At 42.4% G+C, this 14,968-nt stretch overlaps 1 protein-coding gene across 9 annotated transcripts in view; it reads left to right on the top strand.

The window, feature by feature from the left end:
• The window catches only part of tgs1 (trimethylguanosine synthase 1), a 77,424-nt gene that overhangs the window by 34,130 nt on the left and 28,326 nt on the right, over positions 1 to 14,968 (top strand). For 7 of the 9 annotated variants that reach the window (XR_005943318.1, XM_041189936.1, XM_041189935.1 and 4 more), the window contains one exon: positions 8,145 to 8,361. Coding sequence is in view for 8 of the 9 variants with exons in the window: in XM_041189936.1 (XP_041045870.1) it covers positions 8,145 to 8,361 (217 nt within the window). In the remaining variant the exon portion in view is untranslated. Of the gene's footprint in view, positions 1 to 8,144; positions 8,420 to 14,968 lie in introns of all 9 variants that reach the window. The other 2 variants (XM_041189934.1, XM_041189938.1) reach the window with 2 other exon arrangements.

Here is a 14,968-nt window from a genome sequence, read left to right as displayed (position 1 = left end):
GCCCCCAGTTCATATGCTCGTATGCAAAATATTTTTGCTAGTGAAGGAGAAATGGAGTTTTATCTGGGTATCTCGAGACTTTGTACATTTTACAATTTTAACCTATGTAGTCAGGTGCACTTCCCACATCTTTTCTCTGTGTAAGGCCTCATTCTAAGCCATATTTAGTTTATTTTTGCCCCAGCATCAATAGCAACCCAAGTTTTCTCCTGGCAGAAAAGGTTCGTCTAGTCAGTTTATTTGCTGTATTTATACTTTAGTTTTGTTTTTCTTAAACAAATTATCTAGATGTTTTGCAAAAGGTTAGCTTCAGTTATTCATGCTCAGCCTCAAATGGGAGAGATTTTAAGGTTTGTTGGTAAACTCCCAGTGCTTCAGCTAGATTTTTCACAATTGATGCCAGGAAATTACAAGTTCTGAACTACATATTGACCTTTGGTAATAAAAACAAAAAAACTGCGGATGCTGGAAATCCAAAACAAAAACAGAATTACCTGGAAAAACTCAGCAGGTCTGGCAGCATCGGCGGAGAAGAAAAGAGTTGACGTTTCGAGTCCTCATGACCCTTCGACAGAACTTGAGTTCGAGTCCAAGAAAGAGTTGAAATATAAGCTGGTTTAAGGTGTGTGTGTGGGGGGCGGAGAGAGAGAGAGAGAGGTGGAGTGGGGGTGTGGTTGTAGGGACAAACAAGCAGTGATAGAAGCAGATCATCAAAAGATGTCAACAACAATAGTACAAAAGAACACATAGGTGTTAAAGTTAAAGTTGGTGATATTATCTAAACGAATGTGCTAATTAAGAATGGATGATAGGGCACTCAAGGTATAGCTCTAATGGGGGTGGGGAGAGCATAAAAGATGCAAAAAAAAAAGAAAAAAAGAAAAAGCCCTTAGCTTCTTCCTCGAACAGAGGCCCGAACAAACCCCATCCACCACTGCTCTCCTCCGTCTGGCTGAACTTGTTCTCACGCTGAACAATTTCTCCTTCAACTCCTCTCACTTCCTCCAAGTAAAAGGTGTGGCTATGGGTACCCGCATGGGCCCCAGCTATGCCTGTCTCTTTATGGGGTATGTGGAACATTCCTTGTTCCAGTCCTACTCCGGCCCCCTTCCACAACTCTTTCTCCGGTACATCGATGATTACTTCGGTGCCGCTTCATGCTCTCGTCGGGACTTGGAAAAATTTATTAATTTTGCTTCCAATCTCCACCCCTCCATCAGTTTAACGTGGTCCATCTCTGACACTTCCTTTCCCTTCCTTGACCTCTCTGTCTCAATCTCTGGTGATAGACTGTCCACCAATATCCATTACAAACCCACCGACTCCCACAGCTATCTCGACTACAGCTCCTCACACCCCACTTCCTGTAAAGACTCCATCCCATTCTCTCAGTTCCTTCGCCTCCGTCGCATCTGTTCCGATGATGCTACCTTCAAAAACAGTTCCTCTGACATGTCCTCCTTCTTCCTTAACCGAGGTTTTCCACCCACGGTCGTTGACAGGGCCCTCAACCGTGTCCGGTCCATCTCCTGCGCATCCGCCCTCACGCCTTCTCCTCCCTCCCAGAAACATGATAGGGTCCCCCTTGTCCTCACTTATCACCCCACCAGCCTCCGCATTCAAAGGATCATCCTCCACCATTTCCACCAACTCCAGCATGATGCCACCACCAAACACATCTTCCCTTCACCCCCCTATCGGCATTCCGTAGGGATCGCTCCCTCCGGGACACCCTGGTCCACTCCTCCATCACCCCCTACTCCTCAACCCCCTCCTATGGCACAACCCCATGCCCACGCAAAAGATGCAACACCTGCCCCTTCACTTCCTCTCTCCTCACCGTCCAAGGACACAAACACTCCTTTCAAGTGAAGCAGCATTTCACTTGCATTTCCCCCAACTTAATCTACTGCATTCATTGCTCCCAATGTGGTCTCCTCTACATTGGAGAGACCAAACGTAAACTGGGTGACCGCTTTGCAGAACACCTGCGGTCTGTCCGCAAGAATGACCCAAACCTCCCTGTCGCTTGCCATTTTAACACTCCACCCTGCTCTCTTGCCCACATGTCTGTCCTTGGCTTGCTGCATTGTTCCAGTGAAGCCCAACGCAAACTGGAGGAACAACACCTCATCTTCCGACTAGGCACTTTACAGCCTTCCAGACTGAATATTGAATTCAACAACTTTAGGTCGTGAGTTCCCTCCCCCATCCCCACCCCCTTTCTGTTTCCCCCTTTTTTTTTCCAATAAATTATATAGATTTTTCTTTTCCCACCTATTTCCATTATTTTTAAAAAAAAAAATTTAAATCTTTTATGCTCTCCCCACCCCCACTAGAGCTATACCTTGAGTGCCCTACCATCCATTCTTAATTAGCACATTCGTTTAGATAATATCACCAACTTTAACTAACACCTATGTGTTCTTTTGTACTATTGTTGTTGACATCTTTTGATGATCTGCTTCTATCACTGCTTGTTTGTCCCTACAACCACACCCCCACTCCACCTCTCTCTCTCTCTCTCTCTCTCTCTCTCTGCCCTCCACACACACACCTTAAACCAGCTTATATTTCAACTCTTTCTTGGACTCGAACTCAAGTTCTGTCGAAGGGTCATGAGAACTCGAAACGTCAACTCTTTTCTTCTCCGCCGATGCTGCCAGACCTGCTGAGTATTGACCTTTGGCACTGATAGGGACTCATAAGGTCTCCTGTGTTTTGTGCTATTGTACAATTTTCAGAGAGTTAAGGTCCGCTGTATGCTCAGCACAAAGGGCACTTTTATTGCTAACCTGCTGTCCAGGAAAGCATGAAATCCCTTGATCTGTGCAAAAAAAGTACCTCTAAGGAAGATCTAGGGGAAGAATAAAATACAGCTTCTTGACTAACTTTTCATTGAGACTGACAATAACTGTGCTGCATTAAATTAAGGGGAGTTGGCCACTGCTGGCTTAAAATAAGAATTCAAGAAATGAGGCTAAGTCTTAGACCCTGATGTTAACTTGAAGGCATGAGTGGGTTGACGTCGCAGGGCATTGCAATTGATGTGATGCATATTCTTCTGATGGCAGTCCACTGGTGTAACGTAAGTGAATGTTGCATTAATAAGGGCATCCCACACAGCAGCATGAGAAGCTAGTGCTACACTGCCCTCATTAGTGTTCTCCTCCTCCTTGAAAGCATCTGCAGAGCATCTGTACCTTGTTCTTCCTGCAGGTCTAAGCCTTGCTGCTGTGCAACGTTGTGCAGGGTGCAGCACACCACAACTATTTGGGATACCCAGGCTGGTGCAATCCGAAGGATGCCTCCAGTTCTGTCTAGGTATCTGAAGTGCATCTTCAGCAAGCCAAGGGCTTGTTTGATCACACAACGAATGCTTTATAGCCACCAGTTGTAGCACTGTTGAGCTTCATTGGTCATGTTTCTGACAAGTATCTTGAACCAAGTTTGAAGTGGGCATCCCTTGTCTCCCAGCAGCTACTCCTTAACTATGCTTGCAGGAATAAAAACATCAGAGGCTTGGACTGCTGCAGAATGAAAGCATCATGAAAATTTTGTGCACAACCACAAATCTTGTTCACTTGGTGCATAACCACAAAAGCTGCACATTGTTGGAGTGGAATCTCTGGCAGTTCACAATCACCCTGGTTGATCTTGGGGTGTGTAGATTGACATGTATGCAGTCGATGACGCCCTGCACCTGTAGGAAGTCAACCAGAGACAAAACCCTGAGTACCCACTCATTTTGCCTTGCTTGATCACAGATGAAGTTTACATAGTTGCTGGCCCTTCAAATGACTCATGAGTCACTTGTTTTATGTTATGTGGGCTGCCAGCTGGGAGACCATGGCTATGTCCCCAGCAGGGCCCTGGAGGATCTGGAGGCAAAACTTTGGCAGTGGTCACTTTCACATCTCCAGTAAGGCCATCAGGGATCCAACAGGGAGCAGGTTCTTCTAGGAGGATGCAAATGCCTGCCATCACTTGATGTAACAAGCTGAGTCTCCTGAAGGAAACTCAATATCTACCTGTAAACCCTGTGTGCATGCTGCATCCCTCTGCTATTGCCCCCACTGCCTTTTGCTTTGCAGCTTCAAGTCTCTGAACAATAAGCTGCTCTGGTATGGTCATAATGCTCATCATCCAAGATCCAACTTACAGCAGCCAAAGCACTACCTGCCCTGATGTTATTGAGCAAATCTCCAAAATGTAAAAAGTGCTGTGAGCAAACGCTTTCCCACCAGCTGGTAAGAAAACAACTATGAGTACTGAGAATTTGAGTATTTCCATGAAGGTGAGGTTTAATCAGCCGCCTCCATTGCAGTTGTATTCTTGTCTTGCCTTCACTGACAAGTTACAGGAAGCCCTGGAAATTTGTGGATGTAATGTTGAATTTTAAAGTGGGTCAAAAATAACTGCAATTGAGTTATTATTGTCTGTTAATAGGCAACCCTTCTCTTCACACTCCCTCCCCTTGATGGGGGTTGTGTGCGACCAGCCTAACGCACTCGAGTTAATTGCAAAACTTGGTGGGTGAGAGGTGACTCCTCACGTGCTTACATTTTTGCTGCTTTTAATCCCCGCTCTATCTCACACACTGCTCTGGGCTAAAAATACCCTTTATGTTGGTAAACTGAGTTATGAGATGTGCATGAATACCTCATAAGTCACCAATTAAGTCAGTTAGAGGTGCATATATTTATAATACATTACACTTCTTGCATCACTTTTTCATTATAAATTTCCCATGTTCGCATTTATAACAGAAACTGGCCATGTAAACATGCTGCATGTGATATTTCATCCTCTCACCAGTGGTAGCATCCTAACTTTGCCTTCAACTGCTCAGTCTGTACTGCAGAGAAGCAATTTTTTGGCTTTCCAAATTGTAATAAATTGGTCAAAATATTATTTAAAAATCAGAGAATGTATAATTTTAAAATAGGAACTGAATTATAGAGCTATATGTCAAATTTAGCCCCTAGCCTATAAACTACTTTCAGCCTAAGACAAAACTTAGTCTTCACTCCCCTTGTGCAACGCCATCGGAGATTGCCCAGTAATGTCATAGAATTGCTGAATGAGCCAAACACTTATTTATTTTGACATTACCGTTCTGTGACAGCTACTCACTTTAATAAATTGTGTGAATTTACTGCACAGAAACAGGACATTTGGCCTTTCGTTTCAGTGCCGGCTGACAAAACAGCTTTCTAGACTAATACCACTTTACAGCTCTTGGTCCTTAGCCTTGTAGATTTCAGCATTTCAGATGTTTATCCAAGTACTTTTAAATGCGACGAGCCTTTCTGCATCCATCACCCTTTCGAGCAGTCAGTCCCAGACCCCACCATCCTCTGGGTGAATAAAATAATTCTCCTCAACTCCCTTCTAATCCTTCTACCAACTACTTTAAATCTATCTCCCGTGTCGTTGACCTCTGCTTGGGGAAATAGGTTCTTGCTATTCATTCTGTCTAAGACCCTCTTAATTTTATATACCTCAATTAAATCTCTCTTTAGCCTCCTTTGTTTCAAGGAAAACAGTCCCAACTTATGTAAAACCTCTTGGAATCCTTCACAAAGCTGTGTTGGACGTAAAGGGAAATTAAATTTCTATGAATACATTCCTCATCCATAAATGTCATTGTGAACTGATTTCACTTGGTACACTTTTGAGGAAGAGCTACCAGAGCCCCAAACCTCTTGGATGCCAGATCATGATTTTTTAAAAATTCTTTCAACCTTATTCATATATACACTCAACTGGTAGGAGATTTCAGTTGAGAGCACAGAGTCTTGTTTAGGTCTTCAATCGTTTCTAAGTTATCTTTTCCTACCTCCTGCACTAGACTGGTCTTGGAGAACATGGATCAGTTTTACATAATCTTTGATGGGCTTCTGTGGTGCTCTGAGTACAGACTATAAGGGTAAAACTTCCCAATTGGACAAAGCTTTCCTTGCCCTCTTAAAAGTGTAACTGGGGAAAATGTACAAAGTGCTCTTCAAATGAGATTGGCATCTTATAAGGTTCCTTGGGTCACTACACAGATCAGGGATTCTGTAACTCAGAGTCCTTCAGGATTAGTCTCATGCTGCTGTCAGTTATACTTAAGTGGTTAAACCTATAAAGCGGTTATAAGATTGATGGCCTGGATGTAAATTCAAAGTTGATATCAATGCACTTAAGACGTGCCTGATTTATGCACTGAATTTTCTCATCAATTTGAAGCCAAGTTAGACCTTCCCTGAGAAACAATGCTTTGGTGACCAATGGAAACAATTTTAAAAGGTTTTGGAGCAGGAACAAAGTTTTGAAGATATCCCAAGTGTAACTTCTAAAACAGTAGGCCCAAAGCAGTGTTGGGCTAAATATAAATGAACAGAAAGACTTGAATTTATGTAGTTTTTCACAACCTCAGGACATCCCAAAACACTTTTTTTTTATTCATTTGCGGGATGTGGGCTTTGCTGGCTGAGTCAGCATTTATTGCCCACCCCTAGTTGCCCTTGAGAAGGTGGTGGTGAGCTGCCTTCATGAACCGCTGCAGTCCATGTAGTGTAGGTATACCCACAGTGTTGTTAGGAAGGGAGTTCCAGGATTTTGACCCTGTGACAGTGAAGGAATGGCGATATATTTCCAAGTCAAGATGGTGAGTGATTTGGAAGGGAAATTCCATGTGGTGGTCCCATCTATCTGCTGCACTTGTTCTTCTAGATGGTAATGGTTGTGGATTTGGAAGGTGCTGTCTAAGGAGCCTTGGTGAATTCCTGCAGTGTATCTTGTAGATAGTACACACTGCTGCTACTGTGCATCGGTGATGGAGGGAGTGAATATTTGTGGATGTGGTGCCAATCAAGTAGGCTGCTATGTCCTGGATGGTGTCAAGCTTCTTGAGTGTTGTGGGAGCTGCACTCATGCCGGCAAGTGGGGAGTATTTCATCATACTCCTTACTTGTGCCTTGTAGATGGTAGACAAACTTTGGGGAATCAGGAGGTGAGTTACTTGTCACAGGATTCATAGCCTCTGACCTACTCTTGTAGCCACTGTATTTATATAGCTTGTCCAGTTCAGTTTCTGGTCAATGGTAGCCCCCAGGATATTGACAGTGGGGGATTCAGCAATGGTAATGCCATTGAGCATCAAGGGGCGATGGTTAGATTCTCTTGTTGGAGATGGTGATTGCCCAGCACTTGTTGCGTGAATGTTCCTTGCCACTTGTCAGCCCAAGCTGGGATATTGTCTAAGTCTTGCTGCATATGGACATGGACTACTTCAGTATCTGAGGAGTCGCAAATGGTGCTGAACATTGCAATCATCAGTGAACATCCCCACTTTTGACCTTATGATGGAAGGAAGGTCAGAAGAAGCAGCTGAAGATGGCTGGGCCAAGGACAGTACCCTGAGGAACCAACAAAGTGTTTTTTTTTAAGTGTAGTCAGTGTTGTAATGTAGGAAATGTGGCAGCCAGTTTGCACACAAGGTTCCACAGACAGCAATATGATGACTAAATGATATGCTTAAGTGCTGTAATGTTGTTTGAGTGATATTTATTGGTTAGGACACCAAGAAAAACTCCCCCGCTTTTCTTTGAAAGAGTGCCATGGGATCTTTAGCATCCACTTGAGAGGGCTGTTTAATGTTTCAGTCGAATAATTGATGGACTGATACCTGGCAATGAAGGAGCTGGCTCCTTTTCAAGCAGAGAGATTAATGTGCTCAGTATCAAACGATCTCTGGAAGGCAGTTAGCAAAAGCTCTAGCTGCTGTTTTCACTATGATTCCTGACCAGGAACTTTCCTTCATTGCAATTCCAAATGCTGATAGATCTGTTACTTCATGGACTTAACTAAAATGTGGCTTAGAAATAGATATTTTTACAAGGTGGGCTTACACCCAGTGCCTTACCAAGGTATATGGCATGAAACTCTTAAAGGAGCAGCAACTCCAAATTTTCCCGTTGCATGAGGGCAGTACTAATCATAACTGGATTTTGAGTGGCTTTCAAAGATTAGCTACTGTACCTACAATAGATAAGCTTACATTGTTGTGGATATTTTGTTTTGACAGAAATCTTTCTTGACCAGGAAAGTGCATGTTTGATATTTTGTCGACCAATCAATTATTTCTTTTAATCCAGTGATCGCTGTTGATATTGACCCTGTGAAAATAGATCTTGCTCAAAACAATGCACGAGTCTATGGAGTATCTGAACAGATTGAATTTATCCTGGGTGACTTCATGCTGCTGGCTTCTGATCTAAAGGCTGATGCTGTATTCCTCAGTCCTCCCTGGGGAGGCCCCGATTATGTCAATGCAAAGATCTTCGACCTGAAGACTATGATGTCTCTTGATGGATATCCTTCAAAACCTCTGTTCAAAACTTAGAACATATTTTTATAGTTGAGAAATAAGGTTTGTTAATATTTGATTTGAAAGCTGTTTTTGTGAATTTTGATTAGCAGGCAAAACATTACAACATTTAGAGCTATTGTATAACAAAAACAGTTGGACATCAAGCACAGTAGAAGAACTACTTATTGAAGATGTTAAAATACTAGCAAGGAAAAGCCAGAAGCATACTCCATTATAATGTGTATTACACACGAACATACGAAATAGGAGCAGAAGCCCCTCAAGCCTGCTGTGCATTCAATAAGAAGATGGCTGATCTGTTTGTGCTTCAAATTCCACATTCCCATCTACCACCTTTGATTCCCTTGTCTAACAAGAATCTATCTACCCCCTCCTTAAAAATATTCATTGACCCTCAGAGAAAAAAATTCTCATCATCTCTGTCCTAATAGGGCGACCCCTAATTTTAAAACAGTGCCCCATAGTTCTGGACTCACCCACAAGAGGAAACATTCTTTCCACGTCCACCTTGTGGAGACCATTCAGGATCTTATAGACTTCAATTAAGTCACCATTCACTGTTCTAAAATCCAGTGGAAATCAGCCCAGTCTGTCCAACCTATCCTCATAAGACATGCAGCTCATTCCAGATATCAATCTAGTAAGCCCCCTCTGAACTGGCTCCAATGCAATTACATCCTTTCTTAAATAAGGAGAGCAAAACTGTGCACAATATTCGAAATGTCTCACTAATGCCCTGTATAACTGAAGCATAACATGCTTACTTTTATGTTTAATTTCTCTCTTAATTACTTGCTGTGCTTGCATTCTAACTTTTTGTGACACATGCACTAGAACACCTAAATCCTCTGCACCTCAGAATTCTGCAGTCATTCTCCATTTGAATAATAGTCTGCTTTTTTTATTCTTCCTGCCAAATTGAACAACTTCACATTTCCCCACATTATACTCCGTCTGCCAGACTTTTGCCCACTCACTCAACCTATCTATCTATCTGCAACCTCCTTATGTCCTCTTCACAACCTACTTTCCTACCTATCTTTGTGCCATCTGCAAATGTAGCAACTATGCCTTTGCTCACTTTATCTTAGTCACAGATATAAATTGGAATAAGTTGAGGCCCCAGTACAGACCCTTGGAGGACTCCACTAGTCACATCTTGCCAATCAGGATAAGACCCATGTATGCATGCTGTTTTCTGCCAGCCAGCCAATCCTCTATGCATGCTAACATGTTATCCCCTACACCATGAGCTTTTATTTTCTGCAGTAACCTTTGATGTGGCACTTTATCAAATGCCTTCTGGAAATCCAAGTACAGCACGTCTACAGGCTCCCCTTTACCTACAGCGCATGTTACCTCTTAAGAACTCCAGTAAATTGGTTAAAGATGATTCCCCTTTCACAAAACCATGCTTACTCTTCCTGATTACCTTGAGTATTTTCTAAGTACCCAGCTATAACCTCTTTAATGATTAATTCTAACGTCTTCCCCATGACACATGTTAAGCTAACTGGTTGATAGTTTCCTGTTTTCTGCCTCCCTTCCTTTTTGAATAGAGGGGTTATACTTGTTGCTTTCTATTCTGTTGGAACTTCCCAGAATCTAGTGAATTTTGGAAAATTAAGACAAACACATCTACTACCTCAGCCACCTCTTTTAAGACCCTAGGATGTAGTTCATCAGGACCTGGAGACATGTCAACCCACAGCTCCATCAATTTGCTCAGTACAGCTTCCCTAGTGATTGTAATTTCACAAAGTTCCTCTCTCCCTTCCACCTCCTGATTTACAGCTATGACTGGAATGTTTTTTTATTTTCTATGGTGAAGACGGAAGCAAAACATTTGTTCATTTCATTTGCCATTTCCTTATTATCTACTATTAACTCCCCATTGTCACTCTCTCGAGGACCAACATTTACTTTACCTACTCTTCCCCTTCTAACATACCTGTAGAAACTCTTGATATCCGTTTTTATATTCCTAGCCAGCTTCCTCTCATATTCTAGTTTCTTTTTCCTGATTAACCTTTTAGTCATTCTCTGCCATTCTTTATTTTCTGACCAATCATCTGATCGGCCACTCACCTTTGCACCATTATATGTTTTTTCCTTGAGTTTGATGATTTCCCTAACTTTTTAGTTAACCATGGACGGTGGGTCCTCCCATAAGTTTTCTTTTCCCTTTCAAACTGGATTTAAAATTCAATCATATTGTGATCGCTGCTACTTAGGTGTGCCTTTACTCTGAGGTCATTAATTAACAATATCACATTACACAATACCAAGTCTAAAAGAACATGTTCTCTGGTTGGTTCCAGAACATGCTGTTCTAAGAAGCTATCTTGAAAGCATTCTATGAACTCCTCATTCAGGCTACTACTGACAATCTGATGTTTCCAGTTTATGTGCAGATTAAAATTACCCATGATTATTCCCGTCCCTTTATCACAACCACCCAATATTTCTTCTTGTATACTTTGTCCTACTTTATGTTTACTGTTATGGGGCTGTAGACCACTCCCACGAGTGACTTCATTCCCTCATCTCCACCCAAACCGATTCTACATCCTGATTTCCTGAACCAAGGTCATCTCTAACTATTGCACCAATGCCACCCTTTTTAACAGTGCTACCTTTACCTAGCTTCCTGTTCTTCTTGAATGTCATATACCCCTCCAATATTCAGCACCCAATCCTTGTCATCTTGGAGCCACCTCTCCATAATGACTATCAGATCATATTTATTTACTTATATGTGCACTATCAATTCATTTACTTTATGAATGCTATGAAAAGATCAGATACAGAGCCTTTAGTATTGTCTTTTTGTTATCTTTGTAACATCTAGTTTTGATTGTTGGTGTATTCTTAGTTTTTTTTCTCTGTCCCTTCCTGCCATTTCCCATATTACTATTTTGCTGTCCTGCCTTGACTCTACCCCTTGATTTGCTACATCTACCTAAGCTTGATCCCTCACCATCACACACCCACCCACCTCCATTCAATTTAAAGTGTATTAACTGTAGAATAGCATTTGATAGTGCTTTAGAGACTTGACGGGAGTCTTTTTAGAGTTCTGTAACTTCAACATTCCAACAAAGTTGATAAAATTCATTATGGAATTCTATGAACAAATGGAAGTTTGGATAAATGGCTAAAGTGACGAGCTGCTATTTTCCCCTCAGTGACTGAATGGATACTTAGAGTACATAGAGCCAAACAGCAGAAATTTCAACTTTGCATTTGCTATGACAAGTTAGTTGATGTTGGCTGGGAAAGCATTGCAGCTGCTGCAAATGACTTCAGGTTGAGGAAACAAATAGCCCCAAGGTTGAGGAAACTAATAACCCCAATATTTACGGGGAGGGATTGCATTCGGAAAACCCAGAAGAATGTGTTCCCTTAGGTCCTGGCGAACTTGAGATGTTTTATTTTTATTTCCCAGCCAGCCAGATAGAGAGGTTGGCTGGCTCTCGGGCAGGTAGGCCTTTGGCATCCATCCAAGCTGGGGAGTGGAGTGGAGGGAGAGATTGGAAATACAGGGGTCAGAGATCAGACACTGGAAAGATCTGGCGGGGTTGGGGGGAATGAGGAAGAGAGATCAGAGGCTGGAGTGTTGAAGGGGCTGGAAGATCAGAAACCAGAGAAATGCAGTTTGGGTGAAAGATTGGAGGCTGAAAAGATCACGGGGAACATGGAAGATAGGAGCAGGGTTGAATGGAGGTTAGAGAAATTGTAGTTAGGAAGGAATCGTGAAGGCCGGATTGGGCTAAGTTGGAATCTGCAGCCAGGGGATACTGGAGGAAGAGGCAAAGAATTGGAAAGGCTTAGTTGATGGACGATAACTTGGCAGAAAGTGGCCTGATTGTGTTGGAGGGGGATTGGCCAATGGCAGGACTAGTTTACAGGTAAGTTTGCTGGGGGAGATGGTCAGGGGGAGGGTTTCCTACCCCTGGCCCAAAACCATTGCTGGAAATATATGAACCAACCAGATCCAGCAATTAAAAAAATGTGCATTTATGTAGCATCTTTCATGGTGTCCATTGTTCCCTGAAAGTAGCTGGAGAGGTCGACCAGTTGGTTAAGAAAGTATGCAGAATGCTTTCCTTTATTTGCTGAAGCATAAAGTTTAACAACAGGGATGTTGTGCTAGAATTGTCTAAAATACTAGTTAGGCCACATCTAGAGTAATGCATACAGTTCTTGTTACTGCATTACCACAAGGATGTGATCACATTAGAGACTATAAAAGGGCTTTACACGGATCTTGCTAGGAATAGCAAATTTTAGCTATGCGGAGTAAGTGGACAGGGGGTAGGGTTGTTTGAAACAGAGAAGCTGAGGGGAAATATAATTGAGGTGTATAAAACTATGAACAGCCTCAATAGAATGGATAGAAAGGACCTATTTCACTTAGCAGAGAGGTGAATAACTGGGGGTATGGATTGAAAATAATTAGTAGAAGGATTGGAGTTGGGTTAAGGTGAATTTTTTTCACCCAGAGCATGATGGGAGTCTGGAACTGACTGCCTGAAAAGGTGGGAGAAGCCTAAACTCTTGACGCATTTAAAAAAATATACTTGGATGCAACCTACAAGATGAACTTCCGATTACATCATAGTTAAGGCCGTGTAATTCAACCTGTAACATCACCTGACCCTGCACTGCTTCAGCTCATTTGCTGAAACCCTCATCCATGCCTTTGTTACCTCTACACTTGACTATTCCAAGATGATCATTCTACCCGAGGTCACCCAAAACTCCATTGTCTGTGTCTTGATCCTCACCATATCACATTCACCTATCACCTCTGTGCTTGCTGACATGCAGTGGCCCTAGGTTAAGCAGCTTCGATTTTAAAATTCTCATCCTTGTTTTCAACCTTCCCTTGTCTCTTCCTTGCTCTGTAACCTCCCAATTAAACAACAATTTTGGCTTTAATCGTTTCACTAGTAGGCGGTCGTGCCATCAACTGCCTAGGTCATAAGCTCTAAAATTCCATCCCTAGACCTCTCCGCCTTTGTCGCTTTCCTCCCTTAAGACAACCCTTAAAGCCTACATTGACTTCCAAGCTGTTGGCCATCTGCCCTAATATCTCCTTAAGTGGCTTCATGTCAAATTTTATTTTACAATGCTTCTGTAAAGCACAATGTCAAAGGGACTACATAAATAGAAGTTACTGTGGTTTTCAAATGCTAAATTTGATCTTAGTTTTTTTTTCCATCCTAATCTATTTATTGAAAACGAAATACAGGTGAAGGAAATATCAGCACATTTTTGGAATGCTATTGACAACCTCAAAGTGTGCTGATGACCAAAATGCCTAGGGATAAACAGAAATTGTAATACCACTACTTTCTCATTTAAGCTCTTGCATCGTCAGTGAGAATGGTGATTTAAAAACCACCACTGAACCATAGTGAAAATTCAAAAGTGTAAAGAACATCTTAAAACTATGCAGCTCTTAGTTTGCTATTTCGGCATTAATCTTGGTGCATATTTGCAAGAGGTTGAGCAACGAAGTTGTGGAAATTCTGGCATTCTGACCCCCAACATCACAGAATCTCAGAGTGCAGAAGAGGCCCTTCGGCCCATCAAGAAACACCTGACCTACCTAATCCCATTTACCAGCACTTGGCCCATAGCCTTGAATGTTATGACGTGCGAAGTGCTCAACCAGGTACTTTTTAAAGGACATGAGGTAACCCGCCTCCACCACCCTCCCAGGCAGTGCATTCCAGACCGTCGCCACCCTTTGGGTAAAAAAGTTTTTCCTCACATCCTCCCCCTAAATCTCCTGCCCCTCACCTTGAACTTGTGTCGTCTCGTGACTGGCCCTTCAGCTAAGGGGAACAACTGGTCCCTATCCACCCTGTCCATGCCCCTCATAATCTTGTACACCTTGATCAGGTCGCCCCTTCGTCTTCTCTGCTCCAACAAAAACAGCCCAAGTCTATCCAACCTCTCTTCATAACTTAAATGTTTCATCCCAGGCAACATCCTGGTGAATCTCCTCTGCACCTGCTCCGGTGCATTCGCATCCTTCCTATAATGTGGCGACCAGAACTGCACACAGTACTCCAGCTGTGGCCTCACCAAGGTTCTATACAACTCCAACATGACCTCCCTACTTTTGTAATCTATGCCTCGATTGATAAAGGCAAATGTTCCATATGCCTTTTTCACCACCCCATTAACATGCCCCTCCGCCTTCAGAGATCTATGGACACACACACCAAGGTCTCTTTGTTCCTCAGAACTTCCTAGTGTCATGCCGTTCATTGAATTCTTCCTTGTCAAATTGCTCCTTCCAAAGTGTATCACCTCTCACTTTTCAGGGTTAAATTCCATCTGCCACTTATCTGCCCATTTAGTGGCGATATGGGACATATTGGGACATATCCAAAGAATGCTTAGAACAACTAATTTTGTAAGTCATTAACTAACATTTTGTGCCATTATGGGAGAAGACAAGTTTTCAACTAATGTGCTCACTTGAGATCTAAGGTTATTTGTAATTTTCAACCATTTGTAAACGTATCCAATTTATAAATTGACAGCAACATGACATAGATAAGCTAGCAG

This window comes from Carcharodon carcharias, chromosome 6, assembly GCF_017639515.1.
Source record: "Carcharodon carcharias isolate sCarCar2 chromosome 6, sCarCar2.pri, whole genome shotgun sequence".
Lineage (NCBI taxonomy): Eukaryota > Metazoa > Chordata > Chondrichthyes > Lamniformes > Lamnidae > Carcharodon > Carcharodon carcharias.
This window is presented reverse-complemented; position numbering and strand designations above follow the sequence as displayed.